A 17,708-nucleotide genomic window follows, 5' to 3' on the forward strand; every position below is an offset into this window, starting at 1 on the left:
ACTCTTTCAGTTTACCTTTGTGTTAATGTTAAATGTAATAGGACAATTCTGGACTCATGCATTCTGACAGATAATGGAGCACAAGTAGTTGATAAATTACTGTCTAAAATAACATGTTATTGCAGATTTCTCAGTGGCTCACCACATCTCTGTTGAAAGAGCAAAAACAACAAAAATAATTCAGGTTTTCCAAAATAATAAGTTAGTGAAGGGAACTAGTGCCCAAGCTAAGAGAATTTTGTTACATCAGTTAAAATCAGAAGACACAATCTGCTGCATATAGGAAGAAATCACCACAGGGCTTAATGTAGCCTAACTCCCACATTCCACTAGTTTCTAGGTGGGGCATATATAGTTCTGAGACAAGTGCAATAATCCATCCATTTTATATCGTGTATGCACAGCACTTCTGTTCTGAGCTTTCTTGATAATTTAAGAGCAGTTAAATTGTAGTGGTCTTTTGATACAGTTACTCCCCATCTATTTTATTATATATCATCTTCACGTCTTTTTGGTAAGCTATGAATCGTTTTAAATTTTTACCTGTCTTTGGTAGTAGAAATATGTACTGCTGCTAAGATCATCAGGCCATTTTTATAAAAGAAATAAGACTTATCACCAAGTAAATGGGTTCAATCTAAACTTGTAATGCATGAGCACAAGGGATGCTTCCATTTGTGAAACTGGGGGGGACTGTTGCCAATTCCCCTTTCTTACTGAAATCCTTAATGCCCCATCCCACATCATTCTTCAGAAGGCCTCCCAAGAGCAGCTTTTCAGAGGGAGGGAGGGGGGCCTGCAATATGAAGGGAAAGCACCACTTTGTTCTGTGAATGGATTTTTTGTAATGCTTCCCTTTGAACACTATTTTAGTTTGATCTTTTAAAGTGCTGTTTATAAGGTATGATTTTTAAATGTGTTTCTTTTTGTGGATGTCATATGGAAGTATTGTAATATATTGAATTTGGGTATTATTACATGTAAGTTGTGGGTGTCAGCAATTAATAAGGAAAAATTAAATTTCTCACTTATCTGAAATGTTTATATCTTGCAACATTCAGAACAAGAATAAGAAGAACCCTGATGCATCAGATGAGTGGTTCCTGTAGTCTAACATTCTGTTTCACATTGGCCAACCAGTTGCCACGTAAGGCAAACAAACAGAGCATAGGCCAAGGACTTCCCCTTATCTTGCTTCCTAGCACTGGGTTTCAGAGGTTTATTGCTTCTAAATATGGAGTTTCAATTTACTCACCACGGCTAGTAGCCATTAATAGACCTATCCCCCATTATTCCGTCTAACCCTCTTTTAAAGCCATGTATTCTCATGTCAATCACTATCTCCACTGGCAATAAACTCCACATTTTAATTACTTGTTAAATAAAGAAGTATTTTCTGTTGTCTGTCCTAAACCTGTTGCCCATCAACTTTATTGGGTGCCCCTGAGTTCTAGTATTTTGGAAGAGAAAGAAGTTCTCCTTGTCAACTCTCTCCACCTCCTGCAAAATTTTATAAACCTCTATCATGCCCCCCTTAGCCTTCTTTATTCTAAACTATAAAGTCCCAGACTCTCAGCCTTTCCTTATAGGATAGGTGATCCAACCGCTTGATCATCTTGGTTGCCTTTTTCTGAGGTTTTTTTTTTTCAAGCTCTGCACTATCCTTTTTGAAATACACAACCATAACTATACACAATGTTCTAAATGCAGGGATACCATTGTTCTATGCAAGAGCATTACAATATTGGCTGTTGTATTCTCAGTCCCTTACCTGATAATCCCCAGCATGGAGTTTCTGTTTTTTACTGCTGCCACACACTGAATTGACATTTTCATTGAGCTATCCACTATAACACCAAGATCTCTTTCAAACTTTCTCTTTCAAACAAGATCTCATCCAGATTAGAACCCATTAACATATATTTTAAGTTAAGATTTTTTGGTCCAGTGTGTATTACTTTACATTTACTAACATTGACCTTCATTTGCCACATTGTTAGATAGATCCTCCTGTAGTTTTCTACAATCCAAGTAGGAGGTGTTTAGGGAAGCAAATCTTTCCTGACTTCCTTCCCCCCCACCCCCGGCAGTCCCATGTGTGCCCAGAAACGCCTGGGTTGAGTTTTCTTACTGTTCCAGATTTTGATTCATCATAGGGCAACCCCCTTGAATAATATGCCATGCAGTGTGAAAGGAGGCAGGCTACTGGAAGAAGGTGGAATCCGGTAAAATTTCCTATTTGCTCAAGTGGAGCAAGCCTAGCTCTGATGTGCTCTCCATTTAATGCAAGAGCGGAGCAGTTACGTCCCATTCTCACTTCCTCCTGCAGCCTACTCGGCTGGATGCCATTTTATTCAGAAGGTTTCTCTGACCCTCTGCAGAAGATTTGCAAGTTGCACAGCCAGCTGATGAGAGGAGGAGGAGAATATCTGCTTTTGCAGACACCTTCTTGTCTTGAATAGTAGAATAACCTTGTTGATATACCAGCCATCCAAAGGTTGTGGGAGTAGGGAGAAATGTTTCAACTTTTTCTGTCATGTCTTCACATGCTGAAGTACTTAGAGCCAATGCAAACATATCCTTTGGAAATATCATCATATGAGTGTTATTTGCATTGGCAGTGTGACTGTAGTAGCTACTTGCGTTGGTAAAAATTGTAGTTTTTCTTACTATGGTGGTAGCTAACTCTTTCTCCCATATCATTTTACTGATCTCAAATGACCCATTGTTAATTGCTTCTGTATTGCATGTATGTTTCCTTGGCAAATGGCTAGTGAGGAGAGGTATTTGAGGTGAAGAAAACAATACAGGAGAACATTCTGACAAACTTCACTCCCTAAACTGCAGCCCAGATCCAAAATTCAGAGAGGGGGTGCTGTCTCACAGTTTTAAAATTAACTGCATTCATTTATGGAACCTCTCCTATCTTGGCTAGTACAACCCTTGGGTTTCGTTAGGAAGATAATGTAGATTAGGATAATTTTGATATACATGAGGGTAATGCATTTGTCTGGGAATAAGCCCCATTGAACATAGTGGGACTTCTGGTGAAACATGCACTGTAAAGCTCTTAATTCACTCTCAGAAAGGAAGGAAGCAATTCCATTCCAAAATATTAATTGAGTTGCCATATGAAAGAAGCACACTAGCAACATTTTTTAATAAATCAAACTCAGGTGGGAACTCCCTGATAAATAGACAATAGCTAATATTTTACCTTTCTTCAAGGAAAAAGAATATGTGTTTGAAATGGTAGGAAACTTTAGAACAAACAGTAAGAAATAATGAAAGATAACCAGGAAAGAATAACAGAGGTTTGATGCAGTATGGGTTCATCACAAACACAGCATGGATGCATCTTAACCAATGAATCTGATATTCTGTTTGGAGAAAACTTTTTTCTAGAAAGGGTGCTCTAGTCTGCTTGTATTGTAGTGAATGTCAGAGTGTGGTATTATTATGTATAATAAGATTAATAAGGAAAAAAGGGAAGATAATAGAATTTCTAAGAGCCAAACTTTCAAGTTGGAGAAAAGCAAATAGTAGAGTTTTTTCAAGAACACTTGAGGAAGGAGACGTGTGTTGGGGAAATGTGTGTCACCAAATTAGGAGTAAACTAGATATTTTGTGAATAATAGAAATCCAATAAGTTCAAACTGTAAGGTCCTGTATTTGATGATATATGCGTTGGAAAAAAGAGAAGTGGAAGATCTCAGGATATTAGCTGATGACAACATAATTATAACTTTTTTTTTAAGTGCAGTGAATGCTTGTTCGGGAAGTGTTTCTGATAGACTAAGCAGTTTACATTACAGCCAAAATTTAGTTTTTAGAAATTGATCTATTGAGAACATGGAAATTGTCATTTACAACTGTAATCTGTAAATACATCAAGGAGTTGCAGCAGAGATGCAGCTCTAGGTCTTATGAAAACAAGTGCTTGCATACAAGTTAGTAAAAGGGGCTTCTATAAGTAATGTCAGATTTTGTAATAATCTCTTTGCTAGAACAAAAACTGGCAAAGACAGAACTTGATACCTTTATGAAGGGTATCTTAATTGTTCATTTTTTATTTTATTTTTTGCATTAGCAGTTGCTCACAGGAGTTTGGAAAGAGATTTATTTCTGCTTCTTGTCCCAATTTCCCTTTCTTTGGGACATCAAGGATTGCCATAGCTAGAGACAGTAATGTCAAACTAAGTTTAGTGATCCGGTACCCAATAAAAACAGTGCTTCATTTTTTTGCTATTTGTCTGACAATCCAATTTGGTACTGTGAAAATAATTGCAGGTAGTGTGGTGGCATTCAGTCTTTGGGTGAGTAGCATATTATGGCCAGATTTTGTTATTTGTTGCTGAGAGGTCATACCTTGTGAATTGAATCCAGGATCCTTTTCGATCTCTTCAAATGTATCATACAATGACAGCCTTTGTGTGTTTCCAGTAAACTTTTAAAAAGCATATCCTGTAGGTTTAGTAAGATCTACATGTGCATAAAGAATGAAGTGGGAAATAGACTTTTTAGTCATTATTAACATAAGACAATCTAGGTAGAGTCCACCAAAGTTAAGCAGTTTAAAATCCCATTGATTTCATCTGAAGAGAATTAACATGTAAGATATTAAACAAAGTATGAGAACTCCTAGAAGAGAACTTCCTGTTGCTAAATCTTTGAACAGACAAAACAGTATAGAATTGATATGGCAGTGCTTGTTAGCATTAATTACTTTGCAAATATATGTGTACAATGTCAGTTTTTATTAAACATTAATGCAATAAACACAAGAAAGGCCATTCTGGATCAGACCAAGGTCCATCAAATGCAGCAGTCCAAGTTCACACAGTGGCCCTCAAGTCACATCTGACTTATGGCAGCTCTGGTATGGTTTTCAAGGCAAGAGACATTCAGAGGTGGTTTGCCATTGCCTGCCTCAATATAGATCAAACAAACTGGAGGATGGGGTTAGAATCATTGCCCTTCCCACACACTTAATTGGTCAAATTATCTAATTTGGGGGGGGGGGGACTGTGTCTCAATGGTAGAGCCTCTGCTTTGCATGCAGAAGGTCCCAGATTCAATCCCCAGCATCTCCAGTTAAAGGGACTAGGCAACTGGGTGATGTGAAAGACCTCTGCCTGAGACCCTGGAGAGCTGCTGCCGGTCTGAGTAGACAATACTGACTTTGATGGACCAAGGGTCTAATTCAGTATAAGGCAGCTTCATGTGTTCATCTGTTGGAAGAGAAAAAAGAAGGTGCTGGATTCAGTATTCCACCCCCTTTCACATGGCAATCAGGATATACATTCCAGATATGTCCCCTCCCAGCAGCATCCATTTGTGTGTGGATCTGGAACAGTCATCCATGCATGGAAAACAAGTTTTGCTCATAAATCACTTTTGCTACATTCAGGGAAATACTTATAAGTTATTTTTCTATTTACAAAATGATAAATTTAAAAACCCTTACTGGCAGTCCAGGGCTTTTAAAGTTTAAAAAAAATGTGACTAAATGCAAGAATTATAATAATGTTAAACGTATTCAGGGTACTGTAATAAACATATTGGTTCCTTCCTATTATACCTGCTTAACTCTGCCATTGAAATCCAATTTGGGTTGAATGTGTTTAACTTTGGCTGGGTCATGCCTTATGTATATGTAATGCTGTATATCCCTTGTATTTCACTGTAATTTGAACAATAAAAAGTATATTAAAATGTTACAATTCTTTGGATGGGGGAGTAGTCCATATCCCTTAGATATAGACTATCAGACACATTTTAAGTAATTTCTGGGTATTGATGACCTATTTTTATTTCAATTTGTCATTAAGTAGATAAAGAACTATTCTTTGAACCTTAATTACCTTTTTATCACATGGGTTGTGCATTTTGTTTCCATGTTTTACAGAATAAAGCAATTATGGAACGTGTTACTAACTTGTCAGATATGGTAGTTGGTCTTGAATCATTTATCGGCTCGGAGAGAGAAACCAATCCATTATACAAGGATTACCATGGTAAGTTCCATCCTTAGCAATGCAAAATGTCTACCCTAAGTGCTTCTGGGGCACTTAGAGCAGTTTACCCACCAATTGGAGTATCTGCCATAAAGTAGAATTTGATTTAATTTTTGAATATCCCTCTTTATGGTTCACCTTGTTAACCTGTTTTGATTTAGGCAGTTTTTCATTAAAATGCATTAAGGAAACATGGCAATTCCTTGCATGTTGTCATGCTGTATTACTGAGGCATGGCTCAATCAGATGTACATCTCAACAGGCAGGCTTTGGGGGATTCACATGCAGAGCAGGTTTGGCAATTGTCTGACCAGTGAACTGAAATTGTCATGAAATCAATAGTTTTGAACTGTCAACTAAATAGAGATCAGTAATATATTTCAGTAAACAAATACCTAAATGATACAACATGGCGGAAAGCTTTCCATCTAAAGATTCATAATTAATTTACTTGATTTTCATTAAGACAAAAATCAAGCTGGAATAAAATTTAAGTTGTATATGATAGGACTTTTGTTGTAGAAACATTTTCTGTGCAACTGTTTTAATGGGTGATTGAAATGCCTAACATTTTTATATGGTCCTTTTCCACAGGTTTTTCTTTTTCTTTTGGTGAAAGCTCTTATAATACAGTTTGTTAAAGTTTAAAACTTACTGTGAGGCTAAGCTCTGAATGACAGTTTTAGCTAATACAGAGTAGTGGCTTGAGTGTGCATAAATTACTACTATTAGTATTGTGGCACTACTGTAATTCCATGGAAACCTCCAGTCAAAAGACTGCTGCTTGTTTGAGCTCTGCTATAAAAGTTGTAAGAATATGGAAATGCTGTTCTCCATTAGATAGGGAAATGCAGATTGGATAGTGTTCTGGAACTTTGTGTCAGCAAGGCTAAGGCTGTAGTTTGTTCAATCAGAAGATAATACGTAGAAATTATTTTCTTGCAGTAGTCACTGTATACGCACCAAAATAGAGAACAAAAGCTACTGAAGAAAAATAATTCACTATTTCCCCCCATTCGAACAGGCCCCATGTAGCACTGATGCAGTCAGATACGATATTTCCAGTTGGATACGATGGATCTCTTTTTATAGTGGTGGGGATATTTAAGACAATAAACATCTTTCGTAATATGTTTGGGCATAGTAATTTCTTTTTAAAAATGTATGTTCCTTTCTGTGCTAACCATCCGGCTTTTTGTGTTTATGTTCCTCCACTATTTAAAAGTTTGTTTTTAAACTTTTGGAGAATTCTCTAAATGCTTGAGAAATTTGTTTTCCAAAAGTTCTGCAAAGAAGTAAAAAGTTTCCAAGGTAAAAGCCACAACTTTTGCACTGTTTATGATGTTATAAATTACATTGTTTGGTATATACAGTTTTGAACTGTTCATTAGAAAATGCATTACCTGTGATATTTAACTGAAGAAAATAAGGATACTCATGGATTAAAGAGTAATTAAAGCCCTTATTCTCACAGGAATGTTCATTGCCTTAGCACATGCACACATATTGTTTGTCAACCTGTTGTATTCATTTAAACAGTCCTGCATTGGCTTCTTAAGTACTGTATGTTTGTAAATTGACTGGAACACATTTTCTTGTTTAGTAAAAATGCTTAATAATATTCTTAATCTTATAGTGGGTAGGATTTGCATTTGCTATGGATAGCTGTAACTCAAACACATTCAGTGATGTTTTCTAGCGATGTAGTGATTCAACACACTAACAGTATTCTGTTTTCAGAGCTCCTCAAAAGTAAAACAGGGACAATGGTTTGCCGTGGACAGGTACCAGAGAAAATGCAGTCTGTTGCTAATAGGTAGAGACATCCTGAGCTAGGGAAACCTTAACCAAGAAATAGGCTTTACTTTATTGGGTTAATCATATTTATATTGCCTTTTTATGCAATTCTAAACATAGTGGTTGCGATAAAAAGAAATAATTAATGCACAGGTATTCTGGCAGCACTTACTTTCAAATAATGCCTCCTCTGAAGAGGCAAACTGGTTTCAGAACTGAACAGTGGCTTGTCTCTTTGTGAGCAGAAAACATCAAAGGATGTTCTAGCTATATATGCAGTATCATTCACACACAAATGTATAGCTTGAATTGTGGCTATTACATGGAACCAAGTTTAATTTAAACATCATTGCAACTTGCTTTCAAGTAATGGTTTCCATGCTGTCAAAGTTAGTTGTGACAGTACCACTGAAAGTAATGGGAATCAAGATAGCTGTGACTCAATTGCTCCATAAGTTTCAATGTGCAGTACCTTTAGGTAGATTGGGGCCAATGTTTTGACCATTATATAAATGAAATTGTATGTGACCTATATATTGCTGTTGCATTGTATTCTACAAAAATTAAATTCTAACATTCAGAAATTCAAATTGGTAATATTTTAGATGATTTAGAAAGCAATTAGTTCCTTTAAAAATACTGATTTGATATTATAATGTGTACATAAACTCCCTAATTTCTCCCTTAAAACATTGATTGTTACTTTACATTTGAGAAGGAGGCTCACAAAACTCAGACTGCTTCCAAAAATGCAATTTGAATAATCCAGTATTTTTTTACCTTCCTTGAAGTTGTTGAATAACTAATGCAAGCTTTAATTGTGATGTCTTCTAAAATATTTCTCATTTTCTACTGTGGAAAATGACCCTTGGGTTGTTCAGGAACTATATTAAGCTGCATAGCAGAAATCATCTAGCATCCTTGTCAGAAGAAATCAGCTTGAGACTCAGTTGACAGAATGCAGAGCTTGCAGTGTGCCTAGTATTGTAATAGAATTCCAGCAAGCTCATTGGAAGTCTTGCGTGTAGAAAAGAATTTGTGTTGTGTTTATGGAGTAGTTAAAATTTATCACACAACAGTTCTGCTTCCCACGAGAGTTTTTAAAAAGTCATTATCAAGGTGCAAAACAAAATACTTTTCATTAGAGCGCCACTTGTTATCAGTAACCCATGAGCCTTGCTTTGCTAGCTGCTTACTGGTGCATTTAATAAAATAAAGATCACTCAGCGGTGCCGTGGGCAGCATGCAAGGTGATAGCCATATTTGCTTACTGTAAATACAAGAGAAAATCACACACAAACCGGCTGTAGTTTTGACAAGTATTAAGATCCCTCTTTACATCTGTACCTCTGTACCAAAGTGCAATTAGTTTTCCTCGCACAAGGATTTCTGTTTATCTTATTCTGCTTGATTACTTGAGTATAATCGCACCGTTTGCTTCATTGCTCCTGGTCGTAAGCTCCGGTTTAAAGAGGGGAGGATGAGTGTGTGTAAATATACTGAATTCTGCTGCAAGACATTAATTTACGCATCTGGATATCAGCATTTTCTTAATTTTTTCCTCCATTACTTTTCCTTTTCACAAGGTTTGATCCACATACGTCAGATTCCTCGGCTTAATAGCTTGAACTGTAATGTGTCAGACACGAAGGACCTTGCTTTTAGATTGAGAAGGAAGCTGTTCGTTATCGAGGTAAGTTTTTTTTTTTTTTTAAATACAGTTCTGGAAGAAAAGTGGAATCTTTTCTTAAATGTTTGTCTACATTTGGATCAGATTTGCATAGTTTTTTAGCTGGACTTATGTGCTTGGAATGGCTTTATAAAACATTGTTTTTACGATGAAAAACAAACAGATTTGTACAATACAAATATTACCATGTTCACAAAAAATATTTTAAAATGAATGACTAAAAATAGGTCACAACTTTCAATAACCAAGCCTGACATACATTTTTGTAAAGATATCAGGAGCATTTTTAATTAAATGTTAATGTCTTGATTTTACTTGTGTTAGTATGTGGGAAAGTGTCTACATGTTATTACTTCAGTTGACTGTTTTTAATGTGTGATGCCTCAGATTGAAATGGTGTAAGGGAGAAATCAGTATTCAAAAAAGATTTTCTTCACCTTACTGGAAATGCCTTTAGGTTGTGTTTATTATTTAAAAACAGTATCATTTATGCTGATTTTATTTTATTTTATTTTTTAAACTAAATGTAAACTTTTTTTCTGACCTTTATGCAGAGTCTCTGGCTAGCAAGCAGCAATACAAAACATTAGCTCATTTTAATTGTGATAAAGAGCACATGCAATGGAACTATTAAGCAATTAGAGCTGATATATTTATTAACCAAGGAAATCCTGAGGAAAACCGAGATAGTTTTGTGGGGAGGTGGGGGTAGTAATCAGTACAGTGTGTGCAGCTTTTAAACCAAAGACATAAAATAGCCAAGCAGCCTGACAAATCATTCAGTTTAATCTCATTTCTAATGAAAAGCTGTTAAGCAGGCCACTTGTCTTAAACTGCTTGAAACCATAAAAGGAAGAATTGCCACCAATATATTAGCATATTTTTTACTTCATCATCAAATGATGATCAATGTGGCTTGGCACTGCTTTGGTGTTTGGGATTTCACCCTTAAGTGACCACTTTGGCCCTTGTTTGACCCTCTGCCCTCTTTAGCTGCCCACTTGATAAGGTAACTTAAGGGTTCTCTCTCTCCCTCTCTCTCCCTCTCCACAATGGCGAGTTGCACTAACCTATAAATTGTTGAAAAGAGCCTATCTAGTGACAAATTAAAGTGCCTCCTCCTAATAATGGTCATCAGTGTCCTTAATTATCTAGCCCTATTGAAAGTAGTTAATAGTTAATCAAGAAGCCAGTTTTTCGGCCAGGTCATCACGGCATGAGTACTTGAAGTTTCTCGACTGGAGATGCTCTCTTTAAAAGCCACTTAAAGCCAAATAAATGTACGATGAAGATTGTTGTATCATTTCCCCCCCTTTTTAACAGAGGGTGATTCCTTTGTGATTCCCCCCCCCTCCAGTTCTCAGGAAAGAATACATTTAATGGAACTAAATGCTACAGTACCGTAGTTCATTTTAACATAATTTCACTTCATCAAAAGGCTATTCATCTTCTGAATCACTAGTAGAGTAAGAGACCTTAATATTCATGCTGTGGTTTAAAATGCAGGAACTGTCATTGTTTTCATTGATATAGGCAAGCTGACAGAGTATTCTTCTACTGCAATAAATGTCTACATCACTAAATTGAATATTTTTTCATGAGGAAGCTGGGATCAGAAGATTCCCCCGTCCATAAAAATTCTGATTATCAGTGTTGTGTTGCTGCAAAGTTGAAACTCAGTGCCCCCACTATAAAGAATTTATATAGCTTATGAGTAAGGACATTCAATTTAGCAACGTTAGAAACCCACTGGGGAAAAAACTGTAGAGTTTCATAGATGACCTACTTGAATAATTCCAGCCCTCCTTGAGTGTGCCCTTTGTACATTAATTTCCGTTCTTGCTGGAGAGAAAACTCTTGCATGATAAACCAAATCCTTATTCTTTGAATGTACAGCATTGTCCTGATAATCCTCATTTTTCTGGCTAAGATCATCTTCCCTGTATAAAATAGAGAAGTATAAACACAATTTTATGTTTTTGTACAGTGAAAAACAGAAGCACAGTTTATTATTCTCTATTCTGTACATGGAAGATGAATTTATAATGAAGACAAAGATATTACATTTAAAAATTCAGTGAGAACAAAATAACATGTTGGGTACTCACATTAAAAATGATGAATAGCAAATGACATGAATTGTAACCCGAATGTATTGTCATTTACAAAATCACTGGAAAACTCAACATGTTCTTGAACAAAATGATAGATGCAGAGGTTGAAGATTGTAGATGTTAAGTAGCAGGGTACAGTGTGGTCATATGGTCATAGCAATGAAAGCAAATTTCTTTGAAAAACAGATGAGTATCTCAATGTAGGAATTCAGAAGAACCTTGGAACAATATTGCTTTGTCACATTTTCATCACTAGAGTTGTTTTTTCAGGTAACAACATTGTAATGGGCACACTGAATGAGTTCCTCTTAACTCCTGGTTTTTCTATTACAGTTGTCCTGCTCTGTCACTGTTTTCTTTACAATATGCTTATAAAGAAACAGCTTAAGTGTCCTTGTTTTATTATTGATAAGCAAATAATAGAATTAAAATTACTTTAAGCTCTTTCTATTTTAATATGCAACCCAAAAACGGTACTTCAAGTTTATGCTCTGGAAAGTATACGTTTTGGTACTGAGTATTGGACTCCTGGTTTAAAAGTATAGTTGTGAGTATATTTTTTAGTTTGCTGCTTGGTGGAAATGACAGAATTATGTTCATGCCAAAATGTTTGCTTGATATTTCATAACACTGAACATATTTAAAAAACAGAGAAACTCTCAGTTCATACCACTTTAAAAGACACACAATTTTGAAGTTAGCTTGTCTAATCCTATTTCTTCCTACTTCGGAATCTTAATTAGAAGGAGATAAAAACCATCATTTGACTAAATTATTGTCCTGAATCTGTAGCAAAAGGTATAATCCGCAATTGGGCCAATTAGTGTACTCCGTAGTTAGCTATGCTGAGGCAGGCAACTTGATTAGATCTGACACCAGTCTAGTTCCCACTGTTGTTTTGCCAGGTACGATGGTCAGACTTCAAAGAGCTTGAGGCATCAGCAGGGCAAGGTTTGGAGGCCAGCTTAGGTCCGGTCATTAATCTCTCTGCTAAAACCACAGCAGCCATCACACAAAACAAGCTTACACGACACAATCATGCGGTATTAAAGTTTGGGTTGAGTCATGCCAATTTGCCTTTGATTTTCTGATGATTGAGTTAAAGATGGCTACATGACTAGACACATGCTAAAATGTACTGATTAGGTAAGTTCCTTAAATGTTTGAAATATTTTTGATTTTTCAGTCGAATAATATGACATGCAGTTTATCATAATGAAACTTTCTGGCAGCCGCGTTTGAAATACCATTTATATCTAGTGTTAACAAGTTTTTGCCTACATGTCATTCTTCTCTAGTATATAACTAATTCCTTCGTCACTTCAAACCGTTTGCGCAGAAGTATTAAAACTATAACTTTAAGGGGACTATTTTTTTTCCTTTTCAATATTTATGTTCACAGAAAGGGAATTCCCTCATTATTTTACCCTTAATGCTGAATAAAGTTCTGTTCAACTCATATGATTACATAAGAGTTCCTTTCTTCTGCTTTCTGATTTGCTGAAATGCTGCAGTAGTGGTGAGATGTTTCCATTCTGAGGAAAGCCCAGGGCTGGCTTAGTATTGTTCCAAATGATTGAAATTGCCATCTTGCTGACTTTCCCCTAGGCAGGTTTAGGCCTGTTTACTTTTTGCTGCACATGTTATCTCTGAGTTTAGTAAGCAAACATCATTACCTGGTTTGTCAAAACGGAATAAAGGCTCAAGACACTGATTAAATGTCTGATGTCTTTGGGTGCTTATCATATAGAATTCTGTATCTAAAAAAGATAACTATTTCTACCTGCTTATCCAGTTGGAAGTATTTTTACTTACTTGGAACTGCATGATATAGTAATATATATCTTTTAAATAATAAATAAACATTTTAATTTATAGTGAGCCCCATGGCGCAGAGTGGTAAGCTGTAGTACTGCAGGCAAAGCTTTTCTCACAACCCTGGTTCAATCCCGACAGAAGTCGGTTTCAGGTAGCTAGCTCAAGGTTGACTTAGCCTTCCATCCTTCTGAGATTGGTAAAATGAGTACTCAGCTTGCTGGGGATAAAGGGAAGATGACTGGGGAAGGCACTGGCAAACCACCCCGTAAACATAGTCTGCCTAGTAATTGCCGTGATATGACGTCACCTCATGGGTCAGTAATGACCTAATGCTTGTTCAGGGGACTATCTTTATCTTTTTTTATTTTATTTACAGTGCAATCCTAAACAGAATCACACCTTCTTAAGTCTGTTGAAGGCATTTGGCATAAAAAGGTGTAATTCTATTTAGGATGGTACTGTTAAACACTTAATTTGTATTTTGTCTCAGCTTGTAAAACTGTATGATATTTGTGTGCCTTATCAGTGTATCTTTCCTCAGTAGGCACAACAGGTATTACACCTGCCATTGCTGCAATGCTGGCATAGGATTACACAACCATAAAGATAGTTTAGAATGTGCATTACAAGCTGGATGAATTAACATTTACCTTCAACTCAGACCAGGGAAGCCAGAGAGGATGCAGGTAGAAAGGAGTTGCCAGCAAGGAGGTTATTTTGCCTCCCTTGACCACTGCATGTTGAAAGTTAGTGGAGGGCAGGTGAAAAACTGAGGTGTCATTTTGCGTCATGCCTTTCTCATGAAAATTCAGATACTAATCATAGTTGGGGATATTTCTGTTGTCTATGTAACATGCGTAAGGCTTGGCTAGCCTGATCTTGCTTCATTAACCCATTGACTGGAAGGCTCAATTTTATAATTCTCTCACTCAGGAACTTCTGCCAGAACTTTTCCATCGGTTCCAATATGTCAGGTTGCAAAAGCATAGTTAGTGACTAGTTTGGGCAGCTGTGGTCACATTATGCCTACCCATAATAATTTACGTGTTAAGACAGAGCTGCTGCTGGTTGGGAAGGCTGAGATCCTTGAGGGAGCTGCACTATACTCACCTTGGTGGTATCACTAACAGAATCAGTTAAGAGCCTGGGAGTTCTGTTGGATCAAGCCCTTCTGCTGAAAATGCGGACAATCCAGGCGGCCACAAAGGACAGGGCCTTTTCTGTGCAACAGCTCAACTTCGGAATGCCTTCCTTCTAACAGATCGGATGGTACTGAGTCTATTAAGTTTTCCGTATCAATTGAAAACACATCTCTTTTCCTAAACTCTGCTTGAGTTCTCCCCTCCCAACTCTGTGCCTTGTTTTTTCTAATGTTGATTTGTACTAGCTTTATGTTGACTAGACCTTGTTTTGATTTTATATTGATCTGTTATATAATTTTTTATATTACTTTTTTGTTTTAATTTTGCTGTTTGGCTGGATGGTTATCAGATTTCATATAGTTATTGTTACTTTATGGTTATTTTAATTTACTTGTTAATTGTTAACCACCTGGAAATCAGTTGCAGAAAGATCCTGGTCTCTTGTGGGTTCAATATGCCCTATGGTATTTTGAACCTCCGTCTAGTATACAGTCTGTTCTAGAAGCTAGAATTGTTATTTTCTTTTAATGCACTCCTAGATTCCTTGGTTTTTCCTAACAATATTCGTTGTTGATTTAACATAATTTGATTTAAACTAAATTAAGAATGGGGTGCTTAACTCAGGTGGTGAACTTCTCGGGTGTCTGTTTATGGATTTACCATTGGTTTTCTGATTATGTCCAATCTGTCGGTTATCTACCCTTTTTCTCCAGGGTGCCCTGGGAAGTATGGATGGTTCTTCCCCTACACCATTTTCATCCTCACAACAACCTAGTGAGATTTGTTAGGGTGAAAGTGTGTGATTGCTCCAACTTATTGAGTGAGCTGTTCTAGTTCCAGTCTGACACTATAACCACTACTCCGCTTTGGCTATCTATTCATGTGGACTCTGAGGAGCTATGGGTTTAGAGCAGACACTTCTGCCTATACTCTAGCATCTGATGTTGGGGGCCTGATGGCCAGAGGACGGCAGGTGTAAGCAATTATGTCTTTTGTTGTTCTTATTTGGACTGCTAAAGGGGTGTGTAGCATATGGCATGATTCCTATCCAGCTATACCTGGATATGTCATGCCTTAGCAATAATGCAACAGTCAAGCAGGTATTCATGTGAGACCTGCAAGTATAGCCTTAAGCTGCAAACATATGCTCACAGCCATGAGTGGACTGTGGGGTTGCCAGCTCAAGGATGGAAACCAGTGGGAGACTCACCATCTGAGGGGACCTTGCTGGTGACATGGTGACCTCTCTTCTGACATGACCCAGAAGTGATGTCATCGTTTTGCCTGTGATGCTCTAGCCTTTGCCCAAAACTCTATGGTTTAAGCAGAGAGTTTTGGGTAAATGCTGTAGTGTTGTTAGATATGATGATATCACTTCTGGGTCATGCCAGAAGTGATGTAATGGCAGTGAGATGCTGCCTGTCATCCCTCATTCCTCTCCAGTTTTTCCTCTGCCCCCCAGCTGAGTGGTGGTGAGAAATGCTGGCAGAGGCAGGAAGTCTCTTGCCAAAGCAAGAGACTTGGCAAGCCTGGTGGACTAATCATAGGCACTGTAGGGATCTAGAGTATGGGGGATTAATGTGCCTACAAACGGAGGCTCAGGTCTTCTCTATGGCATGGAGCACCTTTTATCAACTTCAGTTTTGGTACATCAGTTGCAGCCTTTCCTTGACATATGAGATCTGGCCACAGTTATCTACAGTATGATCACATCCAGTTTATATTACTGTAATATGCTCTACATGGAGCTGCCTTGGGTGTTCAGACTGGTACATAATGTGGCAACAAGATTATTAACTGTGGCAGACTATAGAGACTATCATACATGTTTTATCAGTGCTTCACTGGCTGCCAATTTGTTTCTTGGCACAATTCAGAGTTCTGGTTCATACCTTTAAAGCCCTAAATGATGTAGAGCCAGGATATTTGAAGGATTACATGCTCCCATATAACCCTACATCAGCAGGTCACCCCTGCTCTGTGCCCTCACCTTCTGAATTAAGATGGATGGCAACAAGAGACAGCGCCTTTTCTGTAGTTGTGCTCTGTTTATAGAATGCACTCACACAGTGGTTCACATGGGGTTTACTTTGTTATCTATCAGAGATCAGGTAAAACCTTGGTGGTGTAACTACACTTTGTGTTCATTGCAAGGTAATAACTTCCTATTCTTGGTGCACTTACCTTGTAATAAAATGGGGTAAAAGGTAAAGGTCCCCCGTGCAAGCACCGGGACATTCCTGACCCATGGGGTGATGTCACATCCCGACGTTTACGAGGCAGACTATGTCCCCATTTTATGGAGACCACACTTGGAATACTGTGTACCATTCTGGTCACCACACCTAAAAAAGGATATTGCAGAGCTTGAGAAGGTGCAGAAAAGAGCAACCAAAATGATGAGGGGACTAGAGCAATTGCACTATGAGGAGCGGTTGAAACGCTTAGGGCAGTTTAGCATAGAAAGGAGGCAGTTAAGGGGAGATAAGATAGAACTCTATAAGATTATGCATAGTATGGGGAGAGTGGACAGGAAGAAACTTTTCTCCCTCTCTCATAATACCAAAACGGGATCATCAGCTGAAGCTAGAGGGTGAGATATTCAAAACAGATAAAAGGAAGTATTTCTTCACACAATGCATAATTAAATTGTGGAACTCCCAGGATGTGGTGATGGCTGCCAACTTGGAAGGCTTTAAGAGAGGCGTGGACATGTTCGTGGAAGATAGGCTGTCCATGGCTACTAGTGAAAATGTATACGAGCCATGATGCATACCTATTCTCTCCAGGATCAGAGGAGCATGCCTATTATATTAGGTGCTTTGGAACACAAACAGGACAATGCTGCTATAGTTGTCTGTGAGCTTCCTAGAGGCACCTGGTTGGCCACTGTGTGAGTAGACTGCTGGACTTGATGAGTCTTGGTCTGATCCAGCATGGCTTTTCTTGTGTTCTTATGTCCTGATGCAGACTTCTAGATTCAAACAGCACTTTATGTTTCAAAAGTAAATATAAATTGTATGGATAATCCTTGTGAAAGTATAAAACAACAACGTGTTTTTATTCAGAATTCTATAAACTGCTTGTAAAGTGCCATACACTTTGAGAACAAAGTTGTTTGAAGGCTCTT

The 17,708-nt window shown here is 37.5% G+C and overlaps 1 protein-coding gene across 1 annotated transcript in view; it reads left to right on the forward strand.

Moving 5' to 3' along the window:
- Positions 1 to 17,708, forward strand: part of ELP4 (elongator acetyltransferase complex subunit 4) — a 179,974-nt gene that overhangs the window by 82,018 nt on the left and 80,248 nt on the right. Inside the window, exons 8-9 of the mRNA XM_056851933.1 lie at positions 5,909 to 6,017; positions 9,401 to 9,507. Coding sequence (XP_056707911.1) covers positions 5,909 to 6,017; positions 9,401 to 9,507 — 216 coding nt within the window. The remainder of the gene's footprint in view (positions 1 to 5,908; positions 6,018 to 9,400; positions 9,508 to 17,708) is intronic.

The sequence above is a fragment of the Euleptes europaea genome, chromosome 6, assembly GCF_029931775.1.
Source record: "Euleptes europaea isolate rEulEur1 chromosome 6, rEulEur1.hap1, whole genome shotgun sequence".
NCBI lineage: Eukaryota > Metazoa > Chordata > Lepidosauria > Squamata > Sphaerodactylidae > Euleptes > Euleptes europaea.